Here is a 14,142-nt window from a genome sequence, read left to right on the forward strand (position 1 = left end):
GATCACCATTATCCATGAACAACTCTGCTCCAAACATACCAAATGAGCAACTCCAGAACCAAACAAATCCATAGCCTAATGAAATCTCGAGACATCATCACGTCCTCCAGCATATACATACTGTACATACTACCTACCTGTTAGTCATTCCGTGGCCATCTTGGTCATGAGAGTAACCACCTAGGAATCACAGTGCTTATGTTTAAGTAATCTTTATTTTACTTAATAATGGCCCCAAGTATAAGATTAGCCATGTTGGCAATTCTACTAGAGACTGTTGTCTTAATTGTTCTGTACTATTTATTGTTGCTAACCTCTCACCATGCTACATATGTAATAAACGGTGGAGACGGTGGATCCTTAGTTTGCTGGCCATCCAGCCTAACCAAAATGTTGGGCTCACAATGAGAGGCCTGCCTCAAAATAATACAACAGCAGAGTGAGAGAGGAACAAACACCATCCTGCTATGGCCTACACATACAAACACAGACACAGACAGACAGACAGACAGACAGACAGACACACACACACACACACACACACACACACACACACACACACACACACAGACTCAAAAAGTTAAAACACAGAATTATATTAACCCAGGCATTCCATTCCTAGGTATATACTCAAAAGAAATGAAAACATGTATTTATGTGCAAATCTGTGTATTAATGTTCATAGAAGCATTATTCACAGTAGCCAAAAAGTGGAAACAAGCTGGATGTCCATTAACAATGAATGAACTAACAAAGTATAATATATCCATGCTCTGAAATGCCATTCATTCATGAAAAAGAGTGAACTAGTACATGCTACCACATGGATAAATCATGAAGAAAGCACATTAAGTGAAAGGAGCCGGACACAGAAGGCCATGCTTTATGACTCCTGTTTATATGAAACATACAGAGCATGGATATCCACAGGGACACAAAGGTCAGTCAGTGAGCTCCAGGGCATAAGAGGAAAGGAAAGTATGATTGCTTAGTGGGTACAAGTGTTGGTTTAGTTTTGCTTTACAGTGATAAGAATGTTCTAGAATTAGATAACTGTAATAGTGTACACATTTTGACCATGCTTAAAACCATAGAAATTTATGTTCCACAATTGTTAATATGGTGAAATTTTATGTCAGCTTTATCTCAAAAAAAAGGTAGGTAAAAATAGAATCAGTGGATTGAAAAATAGGTCATAAAAAACTTGAAATGCATAGAAAGGGACCAAAGGATAGGAAACACTAAAATGGATATAAAGGCACAGAGAAAAGCTCACGCATGCTCAGCTTTGTAAACTTCAAGCATACACTAACGTATTATTAGCATTTCTCTGGGGTCTTTTTATGTCTGCGTGGTATTTCTTTCTACTGAAAATATACAATTCACTTAACTTTTCTGGACAGCCCATCTCTTTTCTCCAGGTTAAAGACAATGCACCATGAACACTATACTGTGTATTTATGCAGGCTCTGCTTGGACAGACAGAGGGTGTGCTCACTTAGAATTGTAAAGGGTTCTATCAGAATGCTCTCTGAAACAGATTGGTCTAGAAGCTTCTATTTTTCCACACTCACATCAACCAAGATTACTATTATATGCTTAAGAGCCTTCACCAATCTGATAATAAAAAATTTCAATTATGTGTCATTTTAACTTATATTCTGTTGGTCACTAGTGATGTTTCCTGAGAAGTGAAAGATGGAATGGAGCAGGTCCTCTAAGAGACAAAAAAAAAAAAAAAGGCAGCAAAGCCAACATCAAGAAAACAGAAGACAACCATGTCAAATGGGAACACATTCATCTGACACTTGAGTAGGAGGACTCACGGTGGACCAGGCCCTGTGCTGGGGCTCTGACCCCAAGAGAGGAATGACTCAAACCATCCTTGGGATAAGTGAGAGAAAGCACCATAAGACGCAGAGAACACACAGCCAGGGCAGGCTGATTTGAGATTCGGAGTGGGGTTCTAGAGCCCAGAGGGAGGTGCTCTGACCTGACACATGGTTAGTGCCAAGTCCCTCCAGGTCAACCCAAGCTGATTAAGGCCAAGGAATATGTAGAAGTGAGCAGGACAAAGCCATCTTTGAGGAGCTAGCTTCCCAGACAGAAGGGTGACCTCAGGTGATAAAGGGGAGAGACAGGCATGAGGGAGCTGTTGTGGGGGTCCAGGGTCAAAGACAGGTCATATCAGGGAGGGGAGAAGCTCCTGAGTGGATAATGACATCTTTTCGGTAAGGAGGGGAAGGAAGGGCAGAAGTCAGAATATACATCTCACAAAACACCCACCCACAGAACTCCCTGTAAGCACACATGGGCTTTACTACCATCTTTCCAGTCCTTGTTTATAAAAGAAACAGAAATGTACAATTGTTCTCTGTCTGACTCATGCTCCATTTCACACTGATGAACAAGAACTACACTTTGCAAAAGCTACCCTCACATGCTGGCCATGTTAACCCACTGACTGCTGCTACCAGGCAGGTGAGTTTGCTAAGGAAACCACCCATTTCCCTGAGTTCAAAGCACAGAGTCAAGGTGTTCCTTAACTGGAGCCTCTCCTGGGAGGCCTCACTCAGCAGGCTCAGCTGGGAAGTACTCCTGCAGATGGTCGCTTTCCTACTGGCTCCTCCCCAGAGGCAGGACTCCTCACCTGGCAGGGAAAAGGTGGGAACTGAGGATCCCTGTGCTAGGGAGAAACTGACCCCAGAGCCCAGGAAAGCTTTTCTCTTTCTTCAGAGTACCAACCGTTCCCTGCAGGTTGAGAGGTGACTATGGATGACTTCCCATTCATGTGCTTTTCTGGGGGGGAGAGGACAGTTTGTCCCAGAGCCCTCAGGGTGGAGGCAGGTGCGGCACAGGCACACACCAGCCGCAATGGTGATGCTGACCCAAGAGAATTCCTTCTCCTCCTCTGCCATGTCAGGTGCTGTATTTTCTTAGTTTCTCATCATGCCACGCAAACAGGAACTAGCAAAACTTTCTAGCTTCTCAACAACTTAATCATCTGTCAGACATGTTTCTCTAGCACCCTAGGCCTTGGCCAGAGGGACTTATTAACCAAACGGTTTTTGTCTGGAGTCTCCTTGTTAAAAACGTTCGACAGATGATCAATGAGCCAGACTGTTTTGAATGCCAGTCTGAATGTTCCCAGGAAGGAACAACTGTATGAGCAGAGCGGTTAATGAAGCCCTCGATGGGACATTTACCACCCAGCCTGGGCTTCTACTCAGGAGACTGGCTGCTGTCCCTCACCATATATACAGGGTTTGGTGGGGAATTTCTCTAAGCCTTGTTTGCAGCCATTCCCCCCTGTACTATATCTTTTCCTTATCGTCTGCAGGGACCTAATTACAGTGCCTGGATGGCTCCTCTAATCCTTGGCACCTGCTGCAGCTGATCTCATTCAGGAACAGAGGTACAGCAGCTGCAGACAGATGGATCTCACTTTCCCACTGACTGTGAACCTGAAGGATGCTGTGTGACGCCAAGATTCACGAGCTGAACCTTCCTCTAGGTTTATAATATGGCTTTGGAGGCACTGTTTCCAAGATTACAGATAGTAATTTATTGATAGTGTATAACACCCCCTCCCTTCCTCCTCACCTGTGCAGAACCTAGGTACAGGAGGTACCTTCTCTGACTTGATACGAATATCTGTCTCCATTTCTCAGAGAAATAAAGTGAGCATTAGAAAAGAAACTTCGTTTGCTTTAAATAAGTCAGCTGGTGGGTGCCAAAGCTGAACTCACCCCACACTTGTCTGGGGTCAGTTTCCTGTTTTTATTCCATCGGAGTCTGACTTATACATATACACACACACACACACACACACACACACATGCATACACACACACACACACACACACACACACACACACACACACACACACACACACACACACACATCACTGACCAGGTATTAGAGGGACACCTATAGAGCTACTAAGTAGGAAATTCAAAGATCTGATCTTCCACAAGATCTATATTCAGACAATTACGTGGCTCCAGGTGGATTTTCTAAGTGTCTGCTGTATCCATGAACCAGAGAGCTGGCCTCACGGTAATCTAGGGTGCTCCTGTGTCACAAGTCCCTGCCCAGCACGCCTGCTGTGCTTACCATCTCCGCTCTTGCTTGGGTTAGGGGTTTCAGGAGTATTCAGAGGCCTGAGAGGAATGATGACATCATCCACATTGACCCCCTCTTCACCATGCTTCTCAGAAACATGGGTCAGGAGTTCTGACTGATTTGGTGAGAAAAGATTACAGCATTTACACATGAAGATGGCTGTATTTTCTGTAAGGAAAAAAAAACATAAAATATTGTTATTTCTCTGTCCCATCAACAATGATTACTCCAAAGAGCCAAAAATCCAAACAAACAAACAAGAAAACCAGAGAGAGAAACCATGTGTTCACTGTCAACAGCCCCCTGCAGACTACGTTCACCTTTACCTCGGGGCCACGAGGAGAAGAAAATGGTTTTTTTTTCAGTATTTCAAGTCCTTCTCTGGAAGAGAGTAGCATGGACCTCCCTGTGACCCAAACTGACCCAAATCCACGCAGCAGCCCAGACTTCAGGACAGCACAGTCAATGGAAAGAGAGCCCTGGCCTAGAAGTTAACCCCTGGCCCGTCTCTGCTGAAGGCAGCAGCACACTGGGGATGGCTCGGCACTCCAGCCAAATTCTCTCTGACCAGATGCAAGCAAAGGTCGGCCAGGGCAACACTTGCCAAGAGCTGAGACCCTTGCCATGACTGAGCACCTGGCTCCAACGCTGATGAGACACAAAAGCTAGGAATGTGTTGCTTCAAGCCATTTAATTCCTACCTCAAATATGATCACTTTTCACAGCAAAACTAATAATCCCTCTTGTTCCTAACATTACATTAGGTAAGAAGACAGAACGAGGCAAAAGAACTCATTTTTCATTGATGAAATAATTACAAATATATATCAAATATCATATTTAGGATCCAAAAGCCATTAAGAGGCAGATTTTGTTGTTGTTGTTGTTGACATTTTACATGTTTACTGAAATGGACTGATATGATATAAAAGACCATGGTTTGCAACCAAGCAGACCCAGGTTAAGTTTCCAACTCCCATCCCTAAACACTATAAAGCAGTGTGACCTTGGAGAAGTTCAAGTACTCTCCGGGTGATTGAAGTCAGTGGGCAGAGGAGGTCAACAGCCTCCTTGGCAACAGTCACCAGGTTATCCCACCATGCTCCAAGGCCTCGTCTCACAGTTTAAGGGGCTCACAGTTCACCATGGAGGAAAACACGGGGTGGCAGGAGCTTGAGGTCACACTGCCAATCAGGAAGCTGAGAGAGATGAATACTTGGTTCACTTTCTCCTTTTCATTCAGTCTGGACCCCAGCCCATGGAATGGTTATCTCTTACAGTTAGAAGGGGTCTTCCCACTTAAATTAACAGAATCTAGATTATCCATCAGAGGCATGATCAGGTGATCCAAGACCTGTCAAATGGAGAGTATTGATCACCACAGCCTGATACCTGGTTTTGACATGGGTATGTGTGGCTAGAAACTGTGAGCAGAGCTCCACCAAGTTACAGCAAAAATACTCAGGATACCTACAGGACTAAAGCCATTCCTGTCTGAAACAAATTTAAATACACAATGCTGAACTAACATATCACCTGCAGGCCATGGACAAGCCCTGATCTGATTTGGGCAGACAAAGATGAATCTAGACCCAGACCTGCCAAGAGGTGACCCTGATACCACCATGACACAGACAACACAGAACCACTGTTTCTTACAGTTTGCAATGGTGTAACTTCCCAACCGGCCTCTATCAGTCTACTATCCTAACATTATTTCCCAGATGTTCTCAGGGGAATGAGAACTTTGTGACATTTAGCAGGGGAGAAAGTCTAGGGGCCGCAGAATTATTATAAGGCCTCTCATAGTTCAGAGGCACAGTAAACATGTGGAGATTAAATAAATTTGATGACATTTTGTATGACAGCACCAGAGAGGGCCCTGGTACCCCAGGGTGACACCTACCTCAGCCATCTGCTATTAATTAGCATGAGCTTCCCAGGTACCCACTGCATGTTTAGCTGGTGGGCAGTGGACTGTGCTTGCAATTCTGAGTGACGACAAAAATAAGTCCTGGTTTGTGACCCAGGGCCACTCACATAAATGTGGGCTCAGCCAAGCAGTGTGGCCATGAGACAGGGTTCAGTGAAGAAAACTGGACCAGAGAAGGCTGACAGGGACAGAGGCTTCTCAGCGTGGACTGCTGGGAGTCAGAACTGCAGGAGAGCAAGAGGCAGATCCCAGAAGACACCAAATAGGAAGAAGGGAACTCCCAGAAATTGAGGGGTTGAAGAAGAGAGCCAGGACAGGAACTAATATGGCTGAAAGGTCCAGCAGTGATGGCTTCGCTCTCAGAGCTGGGCCCCAGTCCCTCACTACCAAGCTGCACCCGCTCCCTGAAGTGCTGCCCACCACCCCAGTCCTCTGAGGGGGGATTTGTTCACCTACTGTACCAGAAAATAGCAACAGCCTGAGTTGCATGAGGAGACAGAGAAATGGGGGGGGGGGGGGAATGCTGGTATGATAGAGGAGGCCACTAGAGGGGTCTGTCAGGAACAGAGAAGCGATATGAGGGCCTGAGATGCAGGGCTGCAGAGAAGAAGCATACGTCAGGCACGGCATTGCTGCTGACTGGAAATGAGCAACAGAGGGCAGGTAGGTGAGGGCCTCTGCTCTGCTACTAACAACATAATTGTGTCTTCAATAACTGCCTGCCCCAGACACCCAGGACAAAGCACAGGGCAGGCCCTCTTGCACACAGGCCTCCAACACAGTGACAGGGCACTTCCTGGAGATGTTTTGAACGCCATGCACGAACAGCCAAATGTCAAAGCACATAAAAGGGGGTGCTATACCATGCTGTACCCACCACGTGTTAAGGATTATTAATACACCAAAATAATAACAGGAGAGCCACTTTTATTTCTATAGTGGCCAGATATGAAAAAGTATATCTTATATCCTGACATATAGTCGTAATTATGTTGTCAGCTAGCTCTGATAAAGATGTGATAATGTGGGTGCATCTTGGGGTCCAATTACTATGCTCTCTTCCTTAACAAAAGAACTCAGAGAAAATGACATGCTCAGCACAAGGAGACCCACAGCAGTCTGGGTTATGAGCATGCAATTCCCCGGAATTATCTGCTGGCTGGAGGCAGCTCCTCTGCACTGGGGCAGAGGAAACCCTTAAGATGCTGGCAAAAATAGTTCCTTGTTTCTAAACTCTAAGCTAAGGAGCAGCCAGGTCCTCTGTGGACCTCTGGCCTACCTGCCCTGGGGACCCTAAGATAAACAGGGGCTCTGCCCCAGCCCCCAGCCCCAGAAGGTGACCATGAACTAGACCATGAGTCTAGGGTCCCAGGGAATGATGGAGCATTAGTGGAGCTGTGGGCTGAAGTAGCAGGTTGTAATCAATGGGAAGAATATTCTGGCACCTAGCACACCATCTAACACTTTGTGCTGTTGCTCCTTGTAAGTCCGTTCAGCATGACTAGAACAAAACAAGGTTCTGGCATCTGTGGTCTCGGCCCTTACCGATCCTGCAGAGGTCATTTACTGTGGTGGTATTCTAATTGTACTGAAATGTGATTTTGATTGTATGTTAATAAATAAAGTTGCCCAGGGGTCAGAGCTATTAGAGCCATAGACAGAGTGTGGCGGTGGTGGCACACGCCTTTAATCCCATAGATCTCTGTGTGTTCAGGGATACAGCCAGCATTGGAGACATATGCCTTTAAGACCTAGGGAGCTGTACATTCAGACAGTGACGAGGCAGTCACGTGTTTGGGTTTACAACCAATGAGAAGGCAGAATGACTGGAAAATCGACTTACACACAGGAAATAGCTCTCTTTCGGGAAGCTGGGACACCGCAGGCTGAAGGGTGAGATTTTAGCTCTGAGCTCTGACCTCTTGGCTTTCTCTTTTACATTGTTTCTGTGTTTCTTATTTAATAAGACGGTTGGTTACATCTACATCTGGCGCCGGCTACGCTTTCTTGTGCGTTCTCTCTCTCTCTCTTTCCTCTCGGCCTTCTCATTGGTTGTAAACCCAAACACGTGACTGCCTCATCACTGTCTGAATGTACAGCCCCCTAGGTCTTAAAGGCATATGTCTCCAATGCTGGCTGTATCCCTGAACACACAGAGATCTATGGGATTAAAGGCATGTGCCACCACCGCCACACTCTGTCTATGGCTCTAATAGCTCTGACCCCCGGGCAACTTTATTTATTAACATACAATCAAAATCACATTTCAGTACAATTAGAATACCACCACAATTTACTGCTGAAGTAACAATATGAGTTGCTGCTCATTGTGAAACAGTCACAAACAGAATTAGAACCAATAGAATCACTGTGTGCCTGGCCCATCTCCTTTAGACCTACTGTGTATCAGAGACAGAGTCAGGCGGAGACCAGGGGAGGGTCCACCTCAGATCAGTAAGAGCCTTTCCCATCCCTTCAGGGGCCCCATGCTCACTCCAACTCCAGACATAGCATGGGGAAAGGCAGAAGAGACACTGGCTTTCATTGACATGAACAGTGGGGGTCAGGAACTCTGGCTAAAATCGCACAACACTCTTCCTTACAGAAACAGCCTTAGAGGGACTGTGACAGTCTAAGCCAGTGGTTGTCAACCTGAGTGTGTCATGACCCCGATGCAGCACAGGGCGCACATATCAGGTATTTTTAAATTATGATTCGTAACACTAGCAGAATTACACTTACCAAGTAGCAACAAAATCATTTTACGGCTGGGGGGTCAGCACGACATGAGTAACTGTAGTCAAGGGCCACAGCTTAGGAAGGTTAAGAACCACTGCTCTAAGCTATTTTGGGACATTGCTCAGGACTGGGTGGCAGGATTCCTGGGTACCCTCTGACCTCCTTTGCATCTCCGGGCAGAACCTAAATCTTTCTAACTCAACACATGAAAGGCTGAAGGCAGGTGGCCCAGAATACCTGAGTCTGTTTCATCTAGCCAGAATGTGCAGCCTGAGTAGACCAAGAGTCAGGATTCTCAGGAGGCAGACATACACATGTGCCTGGGGCAACACACAGTACATGGCCAATTTCTAAATCCTACACTCTCCTGCAGGGCACTACAAGGCCGACATGCTCCTCAGCTAGAGCCTAACAGCCTAATGAGGCCAGACTCTGACAACCCAGACCACGAGGAGAGGGTGACGGCTGCTGGCACCTTCTCAACACCCTGGACTCCGAACTCTCCTAAAATTGATTTTATCCACATGAAAGTGACTGAAAGCCAGCTGGGGGCAAGACAGGACATGGCAGGTGAGGGGCCAGGCACACTGAGGAGATGCAGAGCCTGGGGTCAGAATATGGGGAGGGGCCAAGCCAGGCATCCTACGTAGACATACACCCTTGGCCAGAGGCAGCCCAGTACATTCCTAACGTTCCAAATGGCCCCAGAAAGACGGGGTAGATGAACTTTTTCTTCTCACTAAGACCAGATAAAAGCTCAGGGCACTTCAGATGAGACAAACACAGGGAAACTCAAACTTGAAATGGGCCAGCTCATAACCACGGGACCTGGGAATCAGCACAGCAGTGACATGCTTGGGTTCCATCCTGCCTCCTGCAACTAGCCTGGAGCCGAAGAAGTCACAGAACTGGAAACTACAGCCAAAGCCTGTTTTCCACCCAAAGGACAAGTGAGGGCTCCCAAGCCAGACAGGCACCCTCTATCCCACCACAACCAAATGCCTCGGCAAACACTGGCCTGAGCCCCGTCCCACATTCAAAGGTTGAGAGGGAACCAGGACTCTCACAAGCATCCAGCCATGATGCACACGCCAGCTCTCCACTACAGTGCCCCTAGAGGAGAAGCACTGAGATCCATCAGCCCTTCTAGACCTGGCTGGCCTTGAAGCAGCAGCAGAGGTACTACACAGCCTAGCCTCTACTGTCCTACCCAGTGTTATCAGAGCCAGTATGGGTCTAGAGTCTACCAATTCACCCCAGAGTCAATGGGGGTAATGTAGAGCCTGGACTCCATCACCTAGTCTAGTGGGAGTCTAGACTCCACCGCCCAGCCACACTGGGAGCCTGGACTCCACCACACAGCCCAGTGGGAGCCTGAACTCCAACACCCAGCACACTGGGAGCCTGGATTCCAACACCCAGCATACTGGGAGCCTGGACTCCACCACACAGCCCAGTGGGAGCCTGGACTCCAACACCCATCACACTGGGAGCCTGAGCTCCAGCACCCAGCCCAGTGGGAGCCTGGACTCCACCACACAGCCCAGTGGGAGCCTGAGCTCCAACACCCAGCATACTAGGAGCATGAACTCCAGCACCCAGCACACTGGGAGCCTGGATTCCAACACCCAGCACAGAGAACCTGGACTCCAACACCCAGCACACTGGAAGCCTAAACTCTAACATCCAGTCCAGTGTCAAAAGAAGCAGCAGGAAAGATGAATTCAAGCCCACTGGAAGTAAGAGGACATCACTCTCAACCACAGCAGAGTCAAGGGAGCCAGCCAAGGCAGAAGAGCTAAATAAGACCCAGGATTTCACAGCTCAAACAGCCATGACTCAGTCACCATTCACTCCCCATGACTCTTCAAGAAGCAGGAAAATGGCGTGTGGAAGGAAAGAAGGCCATGAACAGACATCAGCAAGATGACATGACAGCAGGATGATTTGATGAGGACAAAAGCAACCACCACAAAAAAAAAGTCTTCAAAAGCAAATCCAAGTAACTGGAGTTCCTCATCTAGGAGACAGGCAGGGTAACGGAATACCTACTGGAAAGTTTAGAACAGAAAACTAAAGCAACTGCCGCCAAAAAAGGAACAGACAAAAGCCTTCAATGGCAGGCTCAAAACAAGATGAAAGGAACAGGAAGGTTGGTGATGCCGAGGACAGAGCAGCAGGACACATCAGAGGCCCAGCAATGACACTGAGCGGAGTGCAGGGACCCAGGGGCCACAGCAAAAGAGCTAAAACTGTGTCATCAGAGCCCATGGATAAGAAGAAGATGTTGAAACTGGGGAGAAAAATGTGGTAAGAAATGACAACTGAAAGCTCCTAAATTTTTAGAAAAATAAACCAATGTATTCAAGAAGCTGAGCAAATCGCAAACAGGATAAACTCCAATAAACGTATTCCAAGAAATATAATCAAACATTTGAGAACTAAAAATAAATACATAAGAATAGCAATGGAGGAACAAAACTGTTTCCTATCAGCAAATTCATTCAGGAGACAGCAGATTTCCCCCCAGACAATGGAGGCCAGGAGGAAGTGGCACAAGACATCTAATCTCAAGCACAGTGCTGGGACTTGCAGGTAGGGAGGAACACAGCTTACAGAGGTATTGTTTGCTGTTTTTTACTCTTTGCTCTTTTACTGTTTTGGCTCTTTACTCTTTGGGGGCCCACCACCCAGCTCCCAAATAAATCATGCATGGAGGCTTATTCTTAATTATAAATACCCGGCCTTAGCTTGGCTTGTTTCTTGCCAGCTTTTCTTAACTTAAATTATACCACTACCTTTTGCCTCTGGGCTTTTTCCTTTTCTTTCTTCTGTATATCTTGCTTTGTTTGTTTGTTTGTTTGTTTGTTTGTTTTACTGTATATTCTCACTCTGTAGCTGGTCCCTGATGGCCTCCACCTTGATCCCTCTTGTTCTTCTCTTCTCCTCCCAGATTTCTCTTTCTATTTATTTTCTCTGCCTGCCAGCCCCACCTATCTTTTCTCCTGCCTCTTTATCGGCTGTTCAGCTCTTTATTAGACCATCAGGTGTTTTAGACAAGCAAAGTAACACAGCTTCAGAGTTAAACAAATGCAACATAAAAGAATGCAACACATCTTTGCATTATTAAAGAAATGTTCCGGCCAGGCGGTGGTGGCACACGCCTTTAATCCCAGCACTTGGGAGGCAGAGTCAGGCGGATCTCTGTGAGTTCGAGGCCAGCCTGGGCTACCAAGTGAGTTCCAGGAAAGGCACAAAGCTACATAGAGAAACCCTGTCTTGAAAAAAAGAAAAGAAATGTTCCACAGCATAAGCAAATGAAACACATCTTAAAATAATATTCTACAACCCAAAGGCACAACCAAGGTACAGTCCATGCTAAACCCCCAGCTCTGGGAAATGGTGTAGAAACTCAGATTCTGAACTCCTAGCTGTCTATTCCATACCTCCCAGCACATTTCATGCTGCCTTCACTCGTGAGCTGTAACCACAGCCTCAATGGCCCAGCATCTTCCTCTTAGTAATAATACCAATGGAGATCCATTAAGACCCCATCAGTTAGATGAATTAATGATAGCAAAATGCTTAAGCATTAATCAATAAACACAAGAAGACAAAATGCTACACTGCTAGGTTATTAAATCACTCCATATAAAGACTGTACTTTAAAGAATCTCTCACTTCTGCTCCTTGATGAGCATAAATCACCCTCTCTGCTCTCCAACTAGCTTCTATTTGGATGTATTAACTGCCAGAGAGTTCAGCAGCCAGAGCCAAGTCCCTATTGAACTGTTTGTCTTCTGAGATGAGACGGCAAGAACACTCTTATACTTTTTGTTTTCCTGTTTTTCACTTGTCTTTAAGTTATTAAATTCATAGAGGCTAGGAGCTCCCAAATAGGAGTGGAAATATTTTAGCAACATAGAGCCAGACTTCTGTCACAGCCAACATAATGAATGAGGTCTCGGATTGTGCAGCCTTGTACACTATCACAGCCCCTCCCACCTACCGTCCTGGTGCAGCAGGCAGTGTGGCAGTCTCAGAAGTACCACCTTCCTTTACTCTTTTTTATGTGTAGAAGTGTTTTGCCTATATGTACACATGTATGTATACCACCTGCATACAGTGCCCTTGTAGGACAGAAGAGGGCCTCAGGTCCCCTGGAACTGGAATTACAGATGGTTTTGAGCTACCACACAGGTCCTGGGAACAGACCATCAGCCCTCTGAAAGAGTATCAAGCACTGTAAACTCTGGGCTGTCTCCAGTCCTTACCCTTCCTTTATCTTTATGGGAATAAAATTAGGTTAGGCTGTTCTCCTTCGCTGCATTTCCTCTGAAGAGCCTTGAACCGCCTGTGGATACATCCCATGCTATCATTATCATCACCACTATCACCAATGTCACTATCATCACAAACGCCATCACCATCACCATGGCCACTATTGCCGTCGTCGTCATGGCTACCACGACCACCATCATCACCACCATCATCACCACCATCATCACCATTGCAGTTATCAGCACTATCAGGAATACCACCTTCACCACTTCCCTCACCACCGCTGTCACCATTATCACCACCTCCATCATTACCATTTGTGGTGGTTTGGAAGAAAACGGCCCCCACAGGGAATGACACTAGTAGGAGGTGTGGCTTTGTGAGAGTGGGTGTGGCCTTGATGGAGGAAGGGTGTCACTGTGGGGGTGGGCTTTGAGATCTCCTATGCTCGAGCTACACTCGGTGTGGCACACAGTTCCTTTGCCCCTGCAGGTTGAGATGCAGAACTCTCAGCTCCTTCTCCAGCACCGTACCTGCCTGCACGCTGACATGAAGATAACAGACTGAACCTCTGAAGCTGTAAGCCAGCCCCAATTAAATGGTTTCCTTTATAAGAGTTGCCGTGGTCATGGTGTCTCTTCACAGCGACAGAAACGCTAAGACACCATCACACGTATTAAAACTTGCTGGAACTAGGATTTTAAAGGATGAAGTAGACAAGAAGGAGGCTCAAATTCACCAAGCTCTCACCATCGACAAGTACCATACAAGGCTCACACTAAGTGCACTTAATCTTCAAAGCAATCCTCTGAAAGGGGTTTTATTACTGTATTTCTCCACTGTAGGACAGCATCTATTTCAAGAAGTACTAACACCTTACATGCCACTAAAAAGACAAAAACACAGATAAATAGACTAGGATATGCTGACTTCTCATTACACCATTGAAAGATATTTCTCGGTGTTTGAGCTGCCTGCATCAATAACCAACTGTAATGTTTTCACAATTCAATGGGAGCAACGTAGGCCCAGCACAGAGTAAGTACTGGGCAGCCTGGCTGTG

The 14,142-nt window shown here is 46.4% G+C and overlaps 1 protein-coding gene across 5 annotated transcripts in view; it reads right to left on the reverse strand.

Annotated features, from left to right (window-relative positions):
• Positions 1–14,142, reverse strand: part of Zfat (zinc finger and AT-hook domain containing) — a 262,439-nt gene that overhangs the window by 139,316 nt on the left and 108,981 nt on the right. For all 5 annotated transcript variants that reach the window (XM_076556010.1, XM_076556009.1, XM_076556007.1 and 2 more), the window contains one exon: positions 4,118–4,294. In XM_076556010.1, the coding sequence (XP_076412125.1) occupies positions 4,118–4,277 (160 nt within the window). In that variant the 5' untranslated portion in view covers positions 4,278–4,294. The remainder of the gene's footprint in view (positions 1–4,117; positions 4,295–14,142) is intronic.

This window comes from Peromyscus maniculatus, chromosome 20 (assembly GCF_049852395.1).
Source record: "Peromyscus maniculatus bairdii isolate BWxNUB_F1_BW_parent chromosome 20, HU_Pman_BW_mat_3.1, whole genome shotgun sequence".
In the NCBI taxonomy this organism is placed as follows: Eukaryota; Metazoa; Chordata; class Mammalia; order Rodentia; family Cricetidae; genus Peromyscus; species Peromyscus maniculatus.